At 49.9% G+C, this 22,754-nt stretch overlaps 1 protein-coding gene across 3 annotated transcripts in view; it reads left to right on the plus strand.

Moving 5' to 3' along the window:
* Jdp2 (Jun dimerization protein 2) overlaps positions 1 to 22,754 on the plus strand; it is a 43,838-nt gene that overhangs the window by 7,528 nt on the left and 13,556 nt on the right. For all 3 annotated transcript variants that reach the window (XM_051149488.1, XM_051149502.1, XM_051149495.1), the window contains exon 2: positions 2,067 to 2,290. In XM_051149488.1, the coding sequence (XP_051005445.1) occupies positions 2,067 to 2,290 (224 nt within the window). The remainder of the gene's footprint in view (positions 1 to 2,066; positions 2,291 to 22,754) is intronic.

A 22,754-nucleotide genomic window follows, 5' to 3' on the forward strand; every position in this document is an offset into this window, starting at 1 on the left:
CTTAGATGAAAGAGCCTGGGTACACATACCAACCTGGGTACAAGGCAGAGATTCTGTGTAGGTGATTTGATTTACAGAGACTATGTGGGGACTGAGAGCTATCAGCCTATCATCCATGTGCTCCTGTGCTGCTCAGCGGTTCTCAACCTGAGGGTCTTGACCCCTTTAGGGGAGATAGATCAACCCTTTCACAGGGGTCATATATCAGATGTTTACATCATGATTCATAACAGTAGCAAAATTACACTTATGAAGTTGGCAGCGGAAATGATTTTATGGCTGGTGGGAAGGGGGGTGGTCACCTCAACATGAGGAACTGTATTACAGAGTCACAGCATTAGGAAGGTTGGGAACCACTGCTCCGGACAAAAATAACATCCACTGGAGTCTATAGTTTGAGGGTGCCAATCACTCGTGTCTTTTTAAGAAACAGACCTAGGGGGGCTTTAGAGATGGCTCAGCAGTTAAGAGCAGTGGCTTTTCTCCCAGGGGACCTGGGTTTGAATCCTAGCATCCACATAGTAGCTCACAACTGTCTGTAACTCCAGTCCCACAGGATCTGACACTTTCTTCTGGCCTTCAAGGGCACTCACTGCACCTGTACAGTGCACAGATGTACACACGGGCAAAACCACTTTTACACATCAAATAAAATGAAAATAAAAATAGGCCCAAGACTTAGGTAGAAAAGCAGATTTTATCCTCAGAGGTGAAATGGAGGCTGTGTCTTGTATCCATGGATCACTCTCCAAGTCCATTTACATATGAGGACAGATAGCCTCAAGCATCATGGCCTTGTGAGTACTTGAACTCTGTCAGGAGAGAAGCCTAGTCCAGCAGATGTCCCTCTCCCCTGTCCTGGCCTATGTGTCCTCCACAAAGAGATAGATGAATATGGAAGGACAGGCTACATGTCCCTCACCTGCCCACCTCCTTGATTTCTAAGACTGTAAAGACTGGATTTTATGGACTTGGGCAGATGGATGGGGAAAGGGAGAAACTGTCTCCCGTGTAGCATTGGAATGTGTGAACAGCTTTGTTTTAGAATACTGCATACAAGGCTGGGAACTTCTGACTGCCGTGTTGTAGTGCCCGCTGGCTCCTAATCGCTGGTCAGTAATTGGATGGATGGAAAGATGATGAGCGGAGGGGCGGGAGGGCGGGAGGACTAGATATATCTGCGTTTATTGGCAGACAGGCTTTCTTCTGTCTGGGCCTGGAAATGACTGTGTCTCACCCGTGAGATTCCTTCAGTAAAGAAACAGAAGAAATAAGAATTCCCTGCGTGTCCACCCCACTTTTCTATCCTTTCAAGTTTGCTTCAGTCTTTCCTTGTCTGGGGCCTCTGAGAATAGAGAGACCTTGGAGGAATTTGCTGGTGCTGCCTGGAGAAAGTACATGCAAATTAATTCCACATTTTTTTTTTCTTTTTCTTCTATTTTTTTTTCTTTTAACCCCCAATCTCTTCCTTGGGTATCAGACACATACACAGTCACCTTTAACTTTGCCTAGGTTCATCTTGCATTCATGGTGTCTTAATAAGTGTGCAGAGTAGGATGTGTGATTTGAGGGGAGGCACCATGCCAGACCAAAAATAACTGCCTTCTGAACAGGTGTGAGGTGCTTCAGATTCCGCGGCTATGCTGGGGCTCTTCAGAGGCTGCCACTGCTGTTTAAATCCAGCCCACCAGCTCTGACTGCAGAGCCCCAAGGAACTAGCTTTCTTTCTGCCTTGCAAGGGATTCTGGCCAGGTCTAGCGCGGTGGGCAGAGTGACTCTGAGCAGCCTGGTGCCAAGCCAGTGCCGGATAAACGTTTGCCCACGGTTGGGCTAAGCATTGCCTTTAGGAAGGGCCAAGTCTCCTGTGCTCCAGAGATGGACTGTCTTAGTGTGAGTCAATTGGCTGAGCTTCCCTGCATTAGCAGGACTTGGAGCTCATAGGCAGGAAGAGCAGGAGGAGAAAGGATTCCGGGGAACCCCGGGGAGAGAAAGGATGGGCCCTGGCAGCTCACAGAGCCTGTTCACCTCAAGCTAACCACCCATCCTCCTTTCTCCAACCCCTCCAGGCCGGCCTACCACTCCTCCTGCTATGATGCCTGGGCAGATCCCGGACCCTTCAGTGACCGCAGGCTCTCTGCCAGGGCTTGGCCCCCTCACTGGACTTCCCAGCTCTGCTCTGACCACAGAGGAGCTGAAATACGCTGACATCCGCAACATCGGGGCCATGATTGCGCCCTTGCACTTCCTGGAGGTGAAACTGGGCAAGAGGCCCCAACCCGTGAAGAGTGAGGTGAGACCTCTGTTCTCTAGACAAAGCCCAGGGATCCAGGTTTTGGTTCTAAACATGCCTTGGAACCTCAGCCTTGCTCTTCAAAGTGTGGTCTGAGAACCAGCAGGAGAAATGGAGACTCTGGATTCACACCAGCCCTGCTGAGTCAGAACCTGTGTGTGTGTGTGTGTGTGTGTGTGTGTGTGTGTGTGTGTGTGTGTGTGTGTTTACCAAGCCCTGGGGGACTCATGCATGCATTCGGATTTGAGCCATACTGGCCTAGGGCAGGATGCTTACCCTGCCTGTGGGTCTAGGAGGTGATGGTCATACTGGGTGCAAATAGTATCTTAGTAGTTTCCCTGGGGCTCTGGGAGAATCATCAGAGGTCATGGAGATGTGCATGTTTTTTGAAAAGCATAGAGGGAATTGGGTTCTTTTTTAAAGGTCAGGGTCACTGGTCACACCATCCCTTTCTGCCCCTTTTGTCCCCCATCTGGAGCTGAACAAGGAAATGTAGGAAAAAGGATGGTGTAGGCTTCTTTACACTGCTGCAGAGCTAGGCATGGCCTCAGTCTCCAGGACTGTCTGCATGACGTAGGGCTTGCAGAGGACTGATGGAGCACCCCTCCTGAGGGCTCCTTACCTGCTACTCTCAGGACCTCCCTCTGTCAGGACAGCTGTTCCCCCAGTGACTAGTGAGAGGCGACAGTCCCTAGCATGGGTACTGGTGTTCCGGTGTAGTGCATGCCTCAGGCATTTAGCCAGAGCTGATGATTTGATTTGTCCAAAGGCCTACCCTGAAGAGGGACATTTCTTCCAAAAAGCCACTGCCTGGAAGGAGTCAGGGGTAGGTGGTAGAGGAAGCTGGAGTGAGCTGGGGACAGGCCATGGCCAAGGATCTTGTGGGTGTGTCATGTGGGTGTGGTCCTGCCTGGAGGTAGCTCATTGGAGACTCAGAGCTTGGAAGGCTGGAAGCTATGGAGAGGGAAGCTTCCGGATAGAGAAGGATGTCGGGCTGTGCGCTGTGCCTATTTGCTGGTCTTGGTTCTAGTCGTAACTTCTCTCTCTGTGAGTACCATGAAAGCTGCAGAGAAGCTTCCGGGGGCGTGCCCTGAGTAGCAAGCTCACTCTTTGCACGCTCGAGTTGGCTTTCAGATGTGTTTGGTTCGGCCTGCTCAGTGTTTTAAAAGCAACCCAAACTGATATTTCACTTAGATCGTTCAACAAGAAATGTGGGGAATCTGGTCACACACTCCTTTGGTCAGGCATCATGAAGGCTAAATGTACAGAGAGAGTCGGCTCACTCTTTTTCAGTTTTTCAAGACAGGGTGTCTCTGTGAAGCCCTGACTGTCCTGGAACTAACTCTGTAGACCAGGCTGGCCTTGAGCTCACAGAGATCCTCCTGCCTCTGCCTCCCAAGGTGTGAACTGCCCCTGCCTGGCTTGTTTACTGTAGACACTGATGCGTCCCTAGAACCTTGACTTTGCTTTTCCTGTTGGCTTTACCTGCCTTCATCCCCCTCCACCGCGTGGTCCATCCAGAACCTTTGGGCTTGAGACACCTGAATGAAAGACATCATAGGTATCTACTAACGACTGCTGAGTCCAAGATGGGAATTTGACTGACTACGTTCCTCTGAGTTCTGTCAAGGGACGTTGTGCTATCGGTAGCACTTCCGTCACAGGAGAGCCTTGTCTTTCAGCCCTCTGCTTCTCACCCGCCTAGGCCCATTACCTGAAAACGGTCCTTCCTGGATTGTTCAGTTACGAGAGCCATTAACTGAACGGTGTCACTAAACTTGGAGGCCATGAGGGGCTTGATGAAACCAGCCACCCTGGGCAAGCACTGGCCCAGCTGTCACCTGCGTGGGGTGCAGCCTTTTCCACTTCTCGCTCCCCCCCCCCCCACTGCCCTTGGAGGAGCTTCCTTTTTTTGGAAGAAAAAAAAACCGTTTTGGAGTTGGGTGTTTTTGCATTTCACAGCCACCCCCGGACTGGTGGCATATGCCCTGTACCTGATAGTGACGCTCTGTCCTCACAGGCACCCACAGACATGTACCATCCAGGCCGTGAAGATGACAAGCTGTTTTTAGGGCGTATTTGCATGTCCTCTCTCTCACTGTCAGGCTGCAGCATTGTGGGGGCAGACAGGCAGTGGGAGCAGCTGAATTGTGCCTTCCAGGGGAAGGCCAGCCATAACTCTAGAACTTTCTTCCAGATGTCCCTTAGGCCAGCCAAAGGGCTTAGGAACTCTTTCTTGGAGCTGATGGAGAGCCTTGCAGCTGATGAAGCTATATGGAAGGCCTATTTGTGTGTGGCCAACAGCCTTTGTGGGTTTCCCCAATGGCAGTTTAGGCTGGTACAACTATCTTCAGTGATGCTAAGACACCAGCTCAGGTCAATGAACCGTGCCAGGCCCTGTGCGGAGTTCTCACCACACTTTATCCTTCACCCTTTACCTAATCCTGGTGCCCATGCCATCTACACAGACAAGAGCAGGAATTTGAGGTCTAGCAAGAGGGAGGTGAAGTGACTTGAACCCATGCTGCTGAGTGGTGGTGGCATGCCAGGTGCTGGGCACGGAGGGCTAGTAGCTGTCATCACAATGCTATCTCCCGTGCCCCACGTTAGGCAGCAAGTGTCGTGCCCGCCATTCTGTGAGGCTCCTCGTTGGTCTCGAAGGCCACTATGAAGCAATTCTCTCTCTCTCTTTCCCCTTCCTCTCTCCTTGCATTCGTGTGTGTGTGTGTGTGTGTGTGTGTGTGTGTGTGTGTGAGACTGTGGGTGCTTTCATCGCACTGTTTATGTGGGGAGGTTCGAGGAGACCCTCAGGTGTCAGCCCTCACATTCCATCTGGAAACAGGGTCTCCGTTGTCCTTCCGCTGTGTGTCAGGCTAGCTGGCTAAACCGCTTTGGAAGATTCTCCAGTCTCCACCTCTCATCTCCTCACGGGAGCAGTAGGCTGACAGACGCTCAGGCTAGCGTCCAGATTTTACAGCAGCTGCATGGATTCCATCGCAGGCCTTCCCTTTGTGCAAAGTGCTTTTACCCACCCAGCCATCTCCCCAGCCCCAAAGTCATGGTTAATAGTATAGTTGATACAGGTGAGGTCTACAAGGCTCAGTGAGGCCCGTGGTCATCTCTCTCTCTCTCTCTCTCTCTCTCTCTCTCTCTCTCTCTCTCTCTCTCTCTCTCTCTCTCTCTCTGCCTCTCTCTCTCTCTCTCTCTCTCTCTCTCTCTCTCTCTGTCTCTGTCTCTGTCTGTCTGTCTCTGTCTCTTTCTCTGTCTGTCTGTCTGTCTCTCTCCCCCCTCTCAGCCCAAGGATGTCAGATACACTCAGTCCTAAAACACTCATCTGTTCAGTAGTGTTTCAAGGTCCCCACGGGAGCACCGGCCAAGCCGCTGTGCAGGCAGCGCTTTCAGAATTGGCTCTTGGGCCGTCTGCCTCACAAAGACCAGTGGTCTCCTGGACCGCATCCAAACACACACAGCCATTCAGTTGGAGAAAGTCAAAGATATTAAGCAACAGGCCGTGAATTACCAAGTCCTTCGTGCTGATGTTACTACTGTCAGCAGCTGACATGATATTAACATGGTTTGGGGCCAATTACTTGTCTGCAGCCCATCCACTAAGCACCTACTACGTGCCAGATGCTGTGTTTGCACTGAGGCTGGAACGATCCACAAAAGAGATAGATTCCTTCCCTCTCTTGGAGCTATTTATTGTCATGAGCACCACCAAAAAAGAAGGCAATTAATTTATAGTATGAGAGGCCAGGTAGTGGTCAGTCAGCCCCATCTGATGAGGTGGTGTGGTACTCATTCTAGTGGCTGGCCAGGACTTAGGAGGACTTTCTGTATGCCTGTGTGCTTTAAGAGCCAATACTTCTTTCTTGTCTCTTCCTTCTTTTCAAGGCAGCATTGCCTTCTAGAATATTCTAGACTTTTCCTCCTATGATTTTATGTCCTTTATCCCCTGATGGTGGTACCCCTTGACCAGCTAGTCCCCTTTAACCTGGAAATTTCAACCCTGCTACAGTGGGCAGCTACGACCTAGTGGCCTGGAATGCACTTTTAGTTGGAAGGGAAGGAGTCTAGGTGCCTCACTCTTGCACACTCAGCTACATATGAGGCATTCACTCACCTTAGAGGACAGGACCCCTACACCCTACCTCTACACCACAATGCTTGGAAGAAGCTTAAGGGTTCAAAAGTAGGTTGGTCTGGGTGACCTTCCAGGACAGAGGCTGTAAACCATCAATCAGGCTGGGCTGGGCTAGGGGTCAGTCTGCAGACTGAGTCTTGTTGGTGCTATGAAATAGCTAACTGGTCAGTGGTCCCTCCCTCCGGCTTCCTCCTCTCATCTCTTCTTTTTCCTCCTTTATTTTGGCATGTTTCTTTTCTTTTCATTTTTATTAAATCTATGTACATTGGTGTGAGGATGTCAGATCACCTGGAATTGAAGCTATAGACAGTTGTGAGCTGCCATGTGGTTGGTGGGAATTGAACCTGGGACCTTTGGAAGAGTAGACCATGCTCTTAACTACTGAGCCATCTCTCCAGCCCCTATTTTGGTATTTTTTTCCTAAGCTATGGTCTCCCTATATAGCCCAGGTTTGAACTCATGAACCTCCTCCTGTCTCAGCTTCCTGAACAGTGACATTACAATGATGCCCGTCCTTGTAGTGTGTGTGTGTGTGTGTGTGTGTGTGTAATGAGTTGCAATAATTGGGCTTCTCTTTTAAAATAGCCCTCTCTGGCTACTCCAGGGCTATACTCTTCTATGCACAGGGGCTTCCCGTGTCACCGCATCACAGTCTGCACTGCCCCTTTGTTGTCCTGCCCTGGCCCACTTCTCGCTGTGCTCTCACCCTCGGATGTTTGAGTTTGTGCTGCAGGCTCAGGTGCAGGAGTCCTACATTCTGTCTCCCTCCTGATGTCTAGTTGGGCTGGACATTGCTGTGTCAGCTTGTCAAGGCACTTAAACCTTTTCTCTCCTTTGATCTATCTTCGAAGTCTTACTTTCCTTGGTTTTTCTATTTCTTGATTTAAATGTGTGTGTGTGTGTGTGTGTGTGTGTGTGTGTGTGTGTGTGTGTGTGAGAGAGAGAGAGAGAGAGAGAGAGAGAGAGGGAGAGAGAGAGAGAGAGAATAGAAGTCAAAATGACCATTCTCAAACTTGGCAGGTCATCCACATAGCTTGGGAGGCTTTTTCAGGCTCCATGCCCTTCCCCACCCCCTGGAATGTACCGAGTGTAGAATTGAGGGGGTTTGCATACTCGGTGGACTCTGTGGACTCTATGTCTTCTGGGGAGTGTGACTCTCAGGCATCTATACCTCCGACATCCACGCGTCCTTCCCAGCTTCACTGCAGGGTCTAGCCCTTTGTCACTTTCAGAGCAAGAGAGGAAATCTGCTGCTGGTAGGTCTCACGCTGGTGACTTCCCTCTTCTCTGGGGCCCTGGGGGTCATTTCAAAGCTCCCCCCACCCCCACCTCATTGGATGAATGTGAGTTGGAATCTGTGGGTGACCTCAGAAGACATTCACTCTGCAGCAAAAATGGTCTCTCCAGGGAGTGTTCACAAAAGGGACCGAGACACACGGCCTTGTTTTAGCCAGAGCATACGAAGTTGCGTCAAGCCAGTGCTGTTCTGGGTAAACATTGGCCCAAGCATGCTTGTGTTTTTAGACACTTGAAATGTAAAGGCAGTCCGCTGACATTTTTAGCAAGCCTTGCATAATCGGTTTTTAATTTGTGGCTCTTTGGAATAGGCTTGGCCTTCTTCCCCTGGCTCAGGGTTTTTTTTTTTTTTTTTTTTTTTTTTTGAGTCTCATACTTGGTTGGCAGAGAAACCCAGTCTGTCCTTTCTGGGAACAGACTCACAGACTCTCCCAGCTCATCTTTGAAATCTTGAATTTCCACTTCGGCACCACTGGTTTGTGAGCATATTTTGAGAAGAGGTTGACGCTCTCAAATGTGAGTATGTACGTATGCTGTGTGTGTGTACACATGCCCGTGTGTGTGTGTGTGTGTGTGTGTGTGTGTGTGTGTGTGTGTAGGTACATATGCACACCTGTGAGTGCTTGTGGGAGCCAGAGGATAACCTCAGGTGCCATACTTCCTCAGTCATGATCCACCTTGGTTTTTGAGACCAAGTCTCTCATTGAGCTGTAGTTCCTCAACTGCATCTAGGTTGACCAGTGAGCTCCTCGGATCCTCTGTCACCTCCTGACACTGGAACCACGAGCATGCGCCTAAAGTTTTAGGTACACTCTGGGAGTTGAACTCAGGTCCTCGTGATGTCATGGCAAGCACTTTTCTGACAGCTTTATCCCCGCAGCCCCCGACTTTTTTGTTTTTAAGCAATTCAGTTGAAGAAGTGGACGGCAATGACTGACAACAATGAGAAGGTTTGATGTTGGCCTCTGTGGTCCTGAGTCTTAGATGATCCAGAACCCTGAGCACGTGCAAGGCTTCTGGGATGTATTTTTACTGAGAATGATGTTTTGGGGATTGAGTAGCTCAGTGGTAGAGTGCCCAGGGTCCTGGGTTCGAGCCTTAGTGCAAACATATGGATTATAGGTGTTGTCCTGACATGGGGTCCTTAGGAAAGAGGATGAAAGGAATGGATGAATCTGGAAATGTTTTTTTTTTGGCGGGGTTTTGTGGCTTCTTCGTACTCCCTCCTATAGACGGGCATGGTACGAGTACTTCTCTCTTAGAGTCAATACGATATGGGGAGTCACTGTAGGTGATGATTTCCTGGGATTCCCAGCACGTAAGAGAACATACACATCCAAAGTATTGATTGTGCAAGTTCATTTATTGATTAAGTCTGTCCCTGGGCTCTCATTTCCTAGAAAGTCCTTTGTCCCTGGAAATGCTGGACGGTCTGAGTGTTTGGAGGTGCCCGGGAGTCAAGAGAGCAGGCCTCCTAACCTCGGGGGCCGCTTCTGGGATCTTAACCCAGTTTATGCTTCTGGGTTTAAAATGGAATGCCACTCATTCCTAGTGTGACTTTGGGCAAGTCATTGGCCACACTGCCCAGACTCAGAGATTTTTAAAGGGATGGTTAGGGGAGGCACCATACAAGATGACCTTGAGCATATGGAGCGCGCTGTGTTGGAGAATTGCCTCTCCTGGGAATGAATGCATTTGCTGTGACTCAACTGTCCCACAGTGCTGGTCTCATGATGTGCAGGGCTTGTGACCTGGGCTGCAGGGAAGCAGCGAATCTTCCTGTTTCTGGTTGTTCCTGCAGTAGAGAAGCAGTTGAGGTTTGTTGTCTTCAGGCCCTGTGGGTGGGGAGGTGCTCTCTCTAACCCTTTGCTGCCTGTGTGACCTCTCTTCTTGCCTGCTGTACTGGTCAGGTCACTGCTGAATGCCTAGAGGCCACTGTCTTTCTTTCTTTCTTCTTTCCTTCTTTCCTTCCTTCCTCCCTTCCTTCTTTCCTCTGCTTTTTTCTTCTTCTCAGCCCTGTAAAGTGCTGCTGATCTCCTTTGCCATCCCCCAGATCCATGGCAACATGGACGCTAGGGTGGGAAACTGACTTCTTTCCCAGCTAAAATTCCTCTGGCTGAACAATGTGGAGCCATCCAAGGCTCTCTCTCCCCTCTGCTGTCCTCAAAGGCACAGAACAACTTGGCTTGAGGTTGGAGCACAGATCTCTGGAACGATGTGTACACAGATTGAGGCAAGCTGTGTGGGCACTGGGAGTGAGGTCCCAAGTCTCCTCTGGGTTTAGCTACCCTGGACGGGTCAGCATCCCACTTTATTGAGCCCAGTGTGTGGGCGTGCTGTGGGTGGCAGGACCTCCTGAGCCATCTTTCCCACCTGCCATCCCACCTCAGTGAGAATCCTAGCTCTGGGGCAGCTCTGCTGTTGCTCAATGGGCTGGGCTCTAGTGAGGTCATGAGCTGCTCTGAGAAAAGTGGAGGTGAAAATGAAGAACACACTGGGAAACAAGGAGTCAACAAGGGCTGAAAAAGCAACCCCGTCATCGGGTTAGTGTCACCTGGGACTAGGGAAGAGATGACAACCTGAGTACAGATTTGCCATGGTGACTGGGGTCTGTGTCTGTAAGTCCGATGTCTTATTTACCAACCTGGACTCATGTTATACTTCAGTACCAACAAAATTTTTTTTCTAAAAGGAAAAAAATAATTATATTGTTAGAAGAAACAAAATACAAATGTTTATGTCCTTGGACCAGGCAGTGGTTACACACACACACACACACACACACACACACACCACTAGCAGTGAAATAAGAGAAAAATATTAGACATCTCATCCACAGATGGGAGCTTTTGCAAATCATAGATCTGGTAAGGCCCTGGTGTCCTATGTATAAAGAATGGTCATGGGGCTGGAGAGATGGCTCAGTGGTTAAGGGCACTGGCTGCTCTTCCAGAGGACTGGGGTTCAATTCCAATACCCAACATGGTAGCTCACACCTGTCTGCAACTCCAGGTCAGGGGATCTGACATCCTCACATAGACACACACACAGGCAAAACACCAATTAACATAAAGTAAAAATAAATGATATATTAAAAAGAACATGGTCATGGGGCTGGGGATAGCTCAGTTAGCAAAGCGCTTACCCTGCAAGCTTAGGGACCTGAGTTGGAGCCTAAAGGCCGAGCACCATGACATCATCTGTAGCCCCAACACTGGGGGTGGAGAATGACACCTGATTTCAACCTCTGGCCTCTGCATGTACACAAACATGCATGTGCACCCCTACACACAGGTACATGCACACATGAACATGTGTGCACACACACAAAAAATGATTACTCCTCAATATTAAAGAGAGAAATAACCCAGTTTTAAAACAATGAACAACGATTTCACTGTACTTGGTTGACACAGTGTAGATGTTTCCATAGTGTACATGGTTTGCACAGTGTACATGGTTTGCACGGTGTACATGGTTTGCACAGTGTATATGATTGCACAGTGTACTTGGCTTGCATAGTATGTATGGTTGCATGGTGTGCGTGGTTTGCACAGTGTACATGACTTGCACAGTGTACATGGTTTGCACAGTGTATATGGTTGCACAGTGTGCATGGTTTGCACAGTGTGCATGGTTTGCACAGTGTACATGGTTTGCACAGTGTATATGGTTGCACAGTGTGCTTGGTTTGCACAGTGTACATGGTTTGCACAGTGTATATGGTTGCACAGTGTGCATGGTTTGCACAGTGCACATGGTTTGCACAGTGCACATGGGTTAGACAGTAACAATCAGTTTCATCACGACATTTCCCCACACTTGTATCATTTTCTTTGCTCACCCCTACTATTACCCTATGCTGTTCCTTTCTGTTGGTTCCCTTCCTTCCCTTCTGTCCAGACCCTTTTACCTTTATATCATATTCATGCATAAACCCAGATTTGTGCATATGAAAGAAAACATGTGATAGTGGTCAAAGAAAAAATTAAATGGCTAGTACATCCCCAAGAAGCTCAACAGTCAAAACTACAGTGACCTGTCACCTCACCCCCCACCCCCCCATGGAACGGCTGTAGTTAAAAAGATAATCCTCACCTGGGAGGATGCAGAGCGGTGCCGATTGGAAACTTCTAGTGGGAGTAGAAACGGTGCCGCTCTGAAAAGCACTTTCTAACAGACATAAAACACTTACCAGAAGACTCGAGGTCCTGCTCTTATATCCAGTAAGAAAGGGAACCATGCGGGGCTAGGGGGCCCACTAGGTGGGTAAAGTGGACTTCCCAGGCTGGGTGGAGGCTGCTTGTAATCCCAGCACTGGGGAGAGAGGCCTGAGATCCCCAGAGCCAAGGGGCCAGCTCGACTGGCCAGAATTGGTGAGCTCTGGGTTCCGGGAGAGACTCTGCCTCAATGAAAAAAGTGAAGAGCCGTCCAGAAGTCGTCTGGCACCAGCATTGTGTCTCCTCACACACAGGCACACACTTGAGCAAACCGTGACATGACCATACAGCAGAGTGTTATTTGACACAGAGAGGGGGAGGTGCTGATACATGTTAGAACACAGATGACACTGAAATCAGTGTCCTGAGGAGACACAGGCAGTCACACAGGATCAAATACTTCATGACTCCACATACGTGAGAGGCTCAGGATAGGCAAATAGACGTAGAGCCGTTCCCCTGGTTGCCTTAGGGAGACAGGAGGAGTGAGGAGTGTGGCAGGCAAGGGGTTGGGGGAGGTGTCATAGAGAGGGAGCTTAAAATGTCTTAAAGTTGGTCCCAGTTATGCAAGTTACACAACTCAATATACTAAAATGTGTCGAACCACATAGCTCAGTGGGTGAGTTGTATGTGTGAACTCTATCTCAGTAATACTTAGATTAAAAAGCCTGATATCTGTCTCTCAGGGATCTGAGGAGGGTTAACATAAACCTCTCCCAGCAAGCAGCAGTTCTGGAATTTGCATCTCTGGCTATTAAATCCCTCTTTGGGACAGGGAAGAGTTAAGTGGTTAAAAGCACTTGTTGCTTTGCAGAGGACCCAAAGACTCCCAGCATCCATGTGGTGGCTCACAGGCATCCACGGTCCCAGTTCCAAGGGATCTAACAAGCACACACACGATGCATATGTTTGCATGCAAACAAAAGAAAACATTCATACACACAAAAGTAAAATAATTGTCAAATAAATCCTCCTTTGGTACCAACAGCAGTTACAAACAAACAAACAAAAGAAACAAAAACAAAACAAAACAAAAGAACCCCAGAGCTATGAGGGTCGGCTTTTCCTCCTTCCTTTCTGTCGCTAGTGGTCATTTGGGGGCAGGCAGCATGGACAGGAAATGGGGTCTACCAGGGTGACCACTAACTGGCTACATATCTGGATTCCCAGTTCAGATTCCTTCAGTCTGCGTGGGACAGGCAGGTAGCGCTACCCAGTGTCTATTGGTTGAATCCCTCAGCACAGTAGAATGCGGCCCTGATCTCTGAAGGAGTGAAGGCGGCTGTGTTTAGGGCAGGGGGCTTACTTGGATGGTGGCCAGCAAGCTGCTTTTGTAGAAGCCAGTTCTCATGTGCTCGAACCTCCATGTGAGGTTGGTGAGAGGACCACTAGGTGTCAGGGAATGGAGACTCAGCAAGGCCAAGCCACCAGCCAGGGTCTCACTTATAGAACGACTTTATCCTATTTAAAAGGAAGCCGCCTTTTGGTACGAGATCTGTCTATACAGATTACTAGTTACCTAATCTAAGGACTCCTGGTGCCAAGGCGATCTATTTTGCATAGATTTCAGAACAAGGACTTCCTGCCACTTGTCTTTAACGGATAAATACCCCGAGAGGCAGCCAAGGCATCATTTTCTGTCTATTCATCTGCTTAGCTCTCCAGCAACCAGCTTACTGCTCTGCTGTTGTAAGTACATTGGGATGCCCAGGCTCTCCGAACCCTGCTGCCTGCTGCCCCAGCTGATTCTGAGTCTGAAGCTTTTGTGTCAACGAAAGCAACATCCTGTCATTCCCGTTGATTGACTATAAAGGCATTGATCCAGTTACTGGCCCGTGAATAAAGTTCTGCCATTTTCTAGATGTAGCTTTTGGGGTATGATGTGGACAAAAGGCTTTTGTTGACTTAAAAAAAAAAAAAAAAAAAAAAAAAAAAGCCTGGAATCCACAGGCCAGTGTGCTGGCAGCCAGGAGTATTCTAGAAGTGCCATATTGGGTTTCACCCAATCTGACCCTGTGGACGGTGGGGGTCCAGGGCTCCTTCTTGCATTAAGCCATCTGGGATTTGGATGCTGTTAGGTAAATTTGTCTTCCGGCCCTGCCTGGCAAGATCCTATCTGAGAATGACTGACAAGGATCTAAAACCAGAGTTTTCTTTCTTTCTTTCTTTTTTGTTTTTTTGGGGTTTTTTTTGTTTTTTTTGTTTTTTCGAGACAGGGTTTCTCTGTGTAGCCTTGGCTGTCCTGGACTTGCTTTGTAGATCAGGCTGGCCTCGAACTCACAGCGATCCGCCTGCCTCTGCCTCCCGAGTGCTGGGATTTCTTCGAACTTCCATCTAGCTTCTTGTGCGGAACTGTCTGGCCTTGGGCGTTTATCAAAGCATGTGGGACTTGGATCTGTTCAAGCAGAGCTTGGCCTGAGTCAGCAGTTCCAAACCGCTTCTTTCCAGGTCCTGAGTTTCCCCTGGACTGACATTAGCAGTGCCCACGCCCTGAGGGACCTTACCCAATTCATTAAGCTCCCTCTTTGTTGTTATAGGACAGACAATCAGATAAACCCAGCGTCATGCCCAAGGAGCCTGCATTGGCTGTGGCTGCCCTTGAGTTCTTGACTGGTCTAGGACTGGGGAGGGACTCACTCCGTCCCTCTGGGCCAGCTGTCTGGCATACTTCATCTGCCTTAGTGTGGTCAAGCCCTTCCTCATCCATCTAAACGTTGATCCTCATGATATAATCCTTCGGGCCAGGCATCCCCGATGACTGTGACCTCATTTGACCTTGTCACATGGGCAGGATTTTTATTACCCAGTATTCAGTTCCCTCGATGGAGAAGTGGCTGTTCTGCTGAGTGATTTGTTGGTGATCTATTTCTTGCGCCTGAGAGAAATTGGCTGAAACCTGTGGTTTGGCTGCACGGCCTGCATACAGATGAAACGGAACTGCCTCGGTGGAGAATAATTAAGCCCAGGACCTTGTTTTTCACCTTCATGATGAAAGACAAATGACTTCCAAAGGCTTTAATGGGTTGGCACTTAAAAGGGCGACTTTGGCCAACCCGGGCTCAGAGTGTCCCTCTTCATAAATACTCTGTGCAGTGGCTGAGCCTCCCTCTAGTTGTCAATAGAGTCAACATGCAGGAGCTTGTCTCTCTGTAGACCAGTGTCTTCCAGACATTTCATACCATGCTCCCTTGTTAGAGAATCCATTTTAGAAGTGGGGAGATACTTCAGTCAATAATGTGCTTGCTGCGTAAGCATGAGGACCTGAGTTCGATCCCCGGCACCGATGGAAAAGCCAGATGTGGTGGCACGTGCCTATAATTCCATTGCTGAGGAGGCAGAGACTGGAAGGGGAATCCCCAGTGGTCAGGCAGTCTAGACAAGCTTCAAGGTTCAGCAATCTCTGGCCTGCACACTCGTACACACACACACACACACCACAAATTATTTTCAACTGGATTGTTAACTTTTTGATAAGAAAATGTTTCCCCCCCCCTCCCACCCCTGCCATTTGTTTTCTGCTTCATGCCTGCCTTTTGGGGTTAGTGAGAATCTTTTCTCGTCTTATGAAGAAAAAGACTAATGGCCTGGTGGTGGGGAGCCAGACCCCATTAAAACCGTTAAGTGTGGATGGAGTCTGAAATAGACACATTTAAACAAAAGTCATCACCCTCCAAACACTCTTTCTTCACAGGCAGTCAGCTCTCCTTGGGGAATAAGGAGAGGCGGGAGTGGGAGTAGGAGAGACTGTTAGCACTGCTCTCTGCCTGTGCCACAGTGGTTGCTTCTTTGTCCCCTCTATTCTCATCCGTGGTACTGGTAGCAGTGTTTGCTCTTTCCCTAGCAGGGTTGTCCTGGAATGGGTGTCACCCTGCTCAGCCTGGTTTTGGAGGCTTTGTTCCAAACACAATGCTGTCTTTTCTTAGCCTTGGAAACAGGCTGTTCTGCATGGCTTTTTTTTTTTTTTTTTTTTTTTTTCAAAAATGGCCCTTCCCTGCGTATGCTGTAAACCAGCCCACGCCTAGCAGTCTTTTGTTTTATAGGTTCTCTTGACCCAGAGATTTTTTTTAACACCCCCCTTTGGGCTAGGTGGATGGAAAGCCATGGTTTTGGGAAGGCCAAGGTCAGAGACAGACACACATCACTTCTTGGTGAGGAATGGTGGAGAGACAGAAGTTGGTGTAACCAGGAGCCTGTGAAGGCTGGTGTAACAATTCATAAAGGACTGCCAGTTCGTAAAATGGCATCCACGCTTCTTCCCAGAAGATAGTGGCCTTCTGCCTGTCCTGCTGGTGTCTGGCCTGGGGACCTGTGCATGCTTGGTGTCTGTGGGCATTCGGTCTCACCATGTGCATCAGGTGTGGGGGTGGGGATGGGAGTGGATTGGGGGTGGGTTATAGAATCTTAGAGGTTTGTCTGTTCTGGAACCTCAGGCTAGGGTTTTGTTTCCAGCCCTGCTCCCAATACCACTGCCTGCAGGTGCTAGGGGCTGATCATCTACTGGCTGAGCCTGGGAGCCTCCATCAGCGCTCCCATAGAGCCTTCTCCTGGGGTTGCCAGCTGCTGTCAAGGGAGCAAGGCCTGGCGCATTTGTCGAGGTTACATTCTGGTCCTATGGGCAGCAGAGTGCAGCAGCAAAAGCACTGGACCGGGAATCTTGGGGTCTTGTACTAGGGCCACTGTAAGGGAAATAAAGTCCCGGGGTTCTTGTCTCTATCGAATCTCCTTTCCTTTTAGCCAATGTTTAGCAATCTTCTGGACACACAAAAAGCCAACAAGACACAAGCTTTGTCTTCATGGAAATCCCAGGATAGTGGAGACAGCAGCAAAGGGTAGAAAACAGTACAGTAGGAGCAAGGATAAGTTTAAAGCAGAGGGGTGCTCCTCAGCCTGAGGGCTTGCAATCAAGGAGGACCTCCTGGTGGGGGTGATATTCCCCCTGAGTATACAGGAGATCTGACAAGTGAGCTAAGAGCACAGTGGGGCAGAGATATGCAGGTGGGGGAGCCTGAGGCCGATGGACACCGGCTGCTTCAGGGACAGAGAGTGGCAGAGTCGGCGAAGGCAGCAGGTGAGGCCACGGGCAGGTGGGGCCAGGTCACAGGAACCTTGTGTGAACTAGTAAGCAGCAAGGAAAGCCACCACCACGCTCAAAGGCCTGCCACTTACCGTGCTTGCCTTTCAGAGGGATTCAGTGGCTGGGCTGGAGTGAAGGGTGGTGACTGCAGGACCAGGAGTCCTCCTAGGAGCCATTACAGTGTCCAGCTGTGAAGTCAGGTCCAGGAAAAGGGCAGTGAAGTCGGGTCCAGGAAAAGGGCAGTGGAAGAAGCAGACCAAACCTGAAAGCCACGCAGGGTGAGGATGTCCATCCAACCTGCGTTGCATGAGCCACATGCATGTCAGGTTAGCTACGAATGCCGCTCAACACTAGATAACAGTGACACATTGCAACTGTAGAAGGCTGGACACTCCTGATGGAGGGAGTGGAAATGTGTGTCCAGTAGGACCCAAACTGCAGTTAATGAGCACACGGCGCGGTGGCACACACCTTTAATCCCAGCACTCAGGGAGGCAGAGGCAGGCAGATCTGCAGATCTCTATGAGTTCGAGGCCAGCCTGATCTACAAAGCGAGTCCAGGACAGCCAAGGTTATATAGAGAAATGTTGTCTCAAAAAACCAAAATCAACAATAACAACAAAATTGGAGCTAGTGAGAGGACAAGGCTGGAGCTTGTAGCTCTAGGAAACGGGTGGGCGGTGATGCTAGGCAGGGGAGAGAATAAAGATGAAGCAACCAGCAGGCCAGTGGTTCTCAGCCTGCCTAACCCTATGACCTTTTGATATGGTTCCTCATGTTGTGGGGACCCCCAACCATAAATTATTTTGCCATTACTTCGCAACTATAATTTTGCTACTGTTATGAATTGTAATGTAAATTTATGTGACCCCAGAGAAAGGGTGGTGTGACCCCCACCAAAGGGGTCTCTACCCACAGGTTGACAGCCACTGCAGTAGAGGATACAATTTTGGGGAGCCGAGGCACATCACAGTGAGTGTCTGAGGGTCGGTTGGATGGCTGGACGTAGAAATATAGATTTGGTTAGTAGTTGAGTACAGGGGGTGGTAAAACCACAGGAGTGGATGACATGGTACCCGAGGGCAGTGCGGGTGAAATGACAAGGTGGTATGCTAAGGGTAGCTAAGAGCCTGGCGTGGAAAGGCCAAGAGGAGGCCAAGAGGAGTCTGACAGGGTCGGGGACAGATAGGTACAGTGGCTTGGGCCAAGAACAAGATGACACAGAGCAGTCAAGTAGCCCAAGAGGACGAACCCAGAAGTGCCCTTTGAACTTGTCCTCTAGGACCCAGTCCCTGCCCCCAAGGGTCAACCTCGAGCCAGCCTCAGTTTCCCATCTGTAGAATCTGGGCATTGGTTTAGGTGTTTACCATTTAATCTGTGAATATAGAAACATCTTCCCCACCCCCCACCCCCCAAGACAGGGCTTCTCTGTGTAGCCTCGGCTGTCCTGGACTTGCTTTGTAGACTAGGCTGGGCCTCAAACTCATGGTGATCCGCCTGCCTCTGCTTCCCAAGTGCTGGGATTAAAGCCATGTACCACCATGCAGAGCTTATAGAACCATCTTAAAAGAGATCTGGGAAATGTCACTGTTCTTCCTGGACCTCACTCTTGTTCCCTGCTGTGTAGCCATCATGGCCAGGAGGACAGGATAGATGCACTCAAGGACGTCAGATTCTACAGCCAACATAGAGGAGGTTCTAGTCCAGCCAGCCATGTTGGAGGCAGCTGCAGTCACAGAAGCCGGTAGTTTTCATGGCTGTTGGAGCTACAGGCTGGCCTTTCCCTTTGCTAACTGTGATTTGTCCACTGGCAAAATGAGGCCTCGCAGCCTCCCTTGCAGATGTACTTGAAGGCCAGAGAGATGTGGGAACTGTTGCATTGGTTACAGTGTGTGGACGGTCCAGGGAGGGGAGCTGATTGACCCAAGGTCACTGATAACAGGACATTGGTGGTAAAGATGTGACCGCAGACGTCTGGTGGCCAACTTCATTGGAACAAGCTGGGGAGCCTTGCAACCTGCAGATGTGAGGGTATTGTTGTTGTTGTTGTTTTGTTTGTGTTTTGGTTCAAGTGGTGTTCTGTTCAAAGTGGAATTAGTCGGCCACATTTAGAATTGAGAGGTTTTACTTTTTAAAAATGCGTGTTTTCAGCTAGTCTTGAAAACTCGGAAGATTGTGCAGTATTGAGAGTGCTTTGCTGGTGTTAATCTGGGTGTCCCTCTACAGACACAGTCCTGTCCAGCCCTCTCCTGAGTATTAACCATTAATTAACTGGCCTTGCTCTCAGAGGTGCCTTGGGTTTGCCGCTCTGGCGTTTGAGTGCCGTTTGTGTGGATTTGCTCTTAAGCCCTGCCCAGAAGCAGCAGAGGCTCAGCCCTTGGCCACTTGCATCAGAAGGCTTGGCTAGGGAAGAGGGGCCAAGGACAGACAGTTTTCAACATTCAGCTTTTGGAAATGCTTTGGAGGGCCAGAGGCTTGGCCCCTGAAGGCTTCAGGGAGACCCTGGGCTTTCCCCATTCCTGCAGGAGAGGTGGTGGGCCCAAGCCCAACTAACCAGGTCAGGGCAAGGGTTCACCTCTGGACTGTCCTATTTTGTTGATGAGGGGCAGGGGAACCCCTGGCTCAGTGTAGCCTGTTTATATGGGGGAATGTCTGGTATGCTTGGCATTTGGGTGTTTATTTCCCAGGGTGCTAGTGGGTCCCTGGTGTTGAAATGTGGCTTCACCATGTTGGAGGGGGCTCTTGTGGGTGTGGTTAGTGGCTTTAAGCCCAGAGCAAGGCTGTTCCCCCACCTCTCTTTCCTTCCCATGCCAAGGAGGGAGGCTGAGTGGGCCTCTGTTGCAATAGGGAGTATTAGTTGCTTTGCGGCATGCCAAGAAGGACCTTTGCAGAGCCTTTCCTGCACTCCAGGCCCTGGGCTGCATGGAGCTGTGTATCCTTGGCAACCCACTCTGCCATCCGTGTGCATAGTGAAGTGGAGACTCAGAGCCCAGGTGACTTGCCCAGGAGCCCACTGCCTTATCAACAGTATCTGAGAAACTCTGACCGGGAAGAACAGTACAGCTTATGCCATCATGCACATGCCCAAGCCTGGTGCTCTGTTCCTGCTGGGGCCCTTCAGCCCACCACTCTGACAATACTGTGTGTTTCTGCTTTTGCTGTCCACCTGCCTGCCTGCACTTAGATGCTGTTTTATTGCTTTGTTCTTGTGTCCTTGTGAGAGTGAGTTTCTGTATTTTCTGTAATTAAACGTTCTTTTATTGGTTTGCCCTTGTGTCCTTGTGAGAGGGAGTTTCTGTATTTGCTGTATTTTCTGTTTTTAACCGTGTACAAGTGTCATTTTTCTTTTTTGTTCTCTCTTGGTGGTCTTAAAAAAGAAAACTTAAAAAAAAAATAGAGTCTCAGATAGCCTAAGCTGGCCTTGACCTAGATATTGTAGCCAGTGATGACTTTGAACTTCTGATCCTCCTGCCTCTACCTTACAGGTGTGCACCAGCACACCTGGCTTATGCAGTGCTGTGTAGGGAGGCCGGGATCTTCCACACCATAGGCAAACACTGCCAGCTGAGTCATATGCCCAGCCTTCAAAAGACATAATCTTGAAATTGCGCTTGAAACGTCAAATGTCATACACCAGTCTCCTGTGAACACTTGTAGCCACCGAGGCAGAGCTGTGTGGCCTGAGGAACGTGACCGAAGGTGAGGGCTAAGCAGAAGAGAGCAGGAGAGGTTCCTCCCTCAGCTGTTACCTGTTCCTGTTCATTTTTTGCAGTCAGTATTTTTTAATTTAAAAGGACCCAAAGAGGAAAAAGCAAAATGAACGTTGCTGTCTGGACCAGAGGCTTCTGTTGTGGACATGGGTTCCCATTGTGAGGGCATAGCTGCAAAGTCTGGGGTGGCAGGGGTGAGGGGTGGGGTGAGGGGCTGGGGGGTTGGGGCTGGGAAGGCGGGGATTGATGGGAGTGGGTCACATGTGGAATACATGTTGATAGACCACAGGCCTTTCAAGAAAGAGCTTGGCGTGCTTAGGCCTCAGGGGCAAATGTCCTGGATTTAAACTCTGAGCTGGCACAGATCATACCAACATCGTTATCTGTAAAAGTGTGGTGTGTGTGTGTGTGTGTGTGTGTGTGTGTGTGCGTGCGTGCGTGCGTGCGTGTGTGTGTGTGTGTGTGTGTGTGTGATGGTGGGAGGGGCTATGCTAGATGCCTGAAAAAAAAAGATGGAGAAGTAAATATTCTTGATTTGATTCACAAATATCCGTTGAGGGCCTTTTCCTCCCATGCCGTGCTCAGCTCTAGTGTCTGGGTGATGGCGGTAGAGACAGGCTGAGATGTTTATGTAGGTAGACTAACTCTAAGTAGGTTAATAGCCTCAGGGGAAACCGACAAGCAGCAGGCAGATGTGTACGTGGACAAGGTAGGCACACTTCAGGAGAAAGTCTCTGCAAGGAAATAGACGGGGTGACGATGACAAGAACGAGGCCGTCTGTTGAGGTGGCAGTGACATCCAGAACAAGAAGTCCCAGCGGAGGGGACAGCACGTGTAGAGCCCAGGGACAGGAAAGAGCATGGCCTGCCGAAGGTGAGACAGGAGGCCCTGTTGCTGCCCTTGAGGGGAGAGAAAATCCAGGCTATAGAAGAAACAGGGAGGACTAGATCTCATCCCCCCACAGGGCTCTGCCCAATAGATGAGAGTTCGGGCCTTAAGTGATAAGAGGATGTGGAGTGTCGAAAGCAGAGGAGATGACTGACATTGTAACCAAGAGAGCCCTCGGGATCCTTTGCGGTCGGATGTGCAGGGCTCAGCAATGAGGGGTTGACAGGGAGAGGCTGTAGTGATGGTGGTGATGCAGTCTGATGGTGGTGATGCAGTCTGACGGTGGGGATGCAGTGTGATGCAGTCTGATGGTGGTGATGCAGTCTGATGGTGGTGATGCAGTCTGACGGTGGTGATGCAGTCTGACGGTGGTGATGCAGTGTGATGCAGTCTGATGGTGGTGATGCAGTCTGATGGTGGTGATGCAGTCTGATGGTGGTGATGCAGTCTGACGGTGGTGATGCAGTCTGACGGTGGTGATGCAGTCTGATGGTGGTGATGCAGTCTGATGGTGGTGATGCAGTCTGACGGTGGTGATGCAGTCTGATGGTGGTGATGCAGTCTGACGGTGGTGATGCAGTCTGACAGTGGGGATGCAGTCTGACGGTGTGGATGCAGTCTGACGGTGGGGATGCAGTCTGATGGTGGTGATGCAGTCTGATGGTGGTGATGCAGTCTGATGGTGGTGATGCAGTCTGATGGTGGTGATGCAGTCTGACGGTGGGGATGCAGTCTGACGGTGGTGATGCAGTCTGACGGTGGGGATGCAGTCTGACGGTGGGGATGCAGTCTGATGGTGGTGATGCAGTCTGATGGTGGTGATGCAGTCTGATGGTGGTGATGCAGTCTGACGGTGGGGATGCAGTCTGACGGTGGGGATGCAGTCTGATGGTGGTGATGCAGTCTGATGGTGGTGATGCAGTCTGATTGTGGTGATGCAGTCTGACGGTGGGGATGCAGTCTGATGGTGGTGATGCAGTCTGACGGTGGTGATGCAGTCTGATGGTGGTTATGCAGTCTGATGGTGGTGATGCAGTCTGACGGTGGTGATGCAGTCTGACGGTGGTTATGCAGTCTGACGGTGGTGATGCAGTCTGACGGTGGTGATGCAGTCTGATGGTGGTGATGCAG

The sequence above is a fragment of the Acomys russatus genome, chromosome 1 (genome assembly GCF_903995435.1).
Source record: "Acomys russatus chromosome 1, mAcoRus1.1, whole genome shotgun sequence".
Taxonomy (NCBI): Eukaryota; Metazoa; Chordata; class Mammalia; order Rodentia; family Muridae; genus Acomys; species Acomys russatus.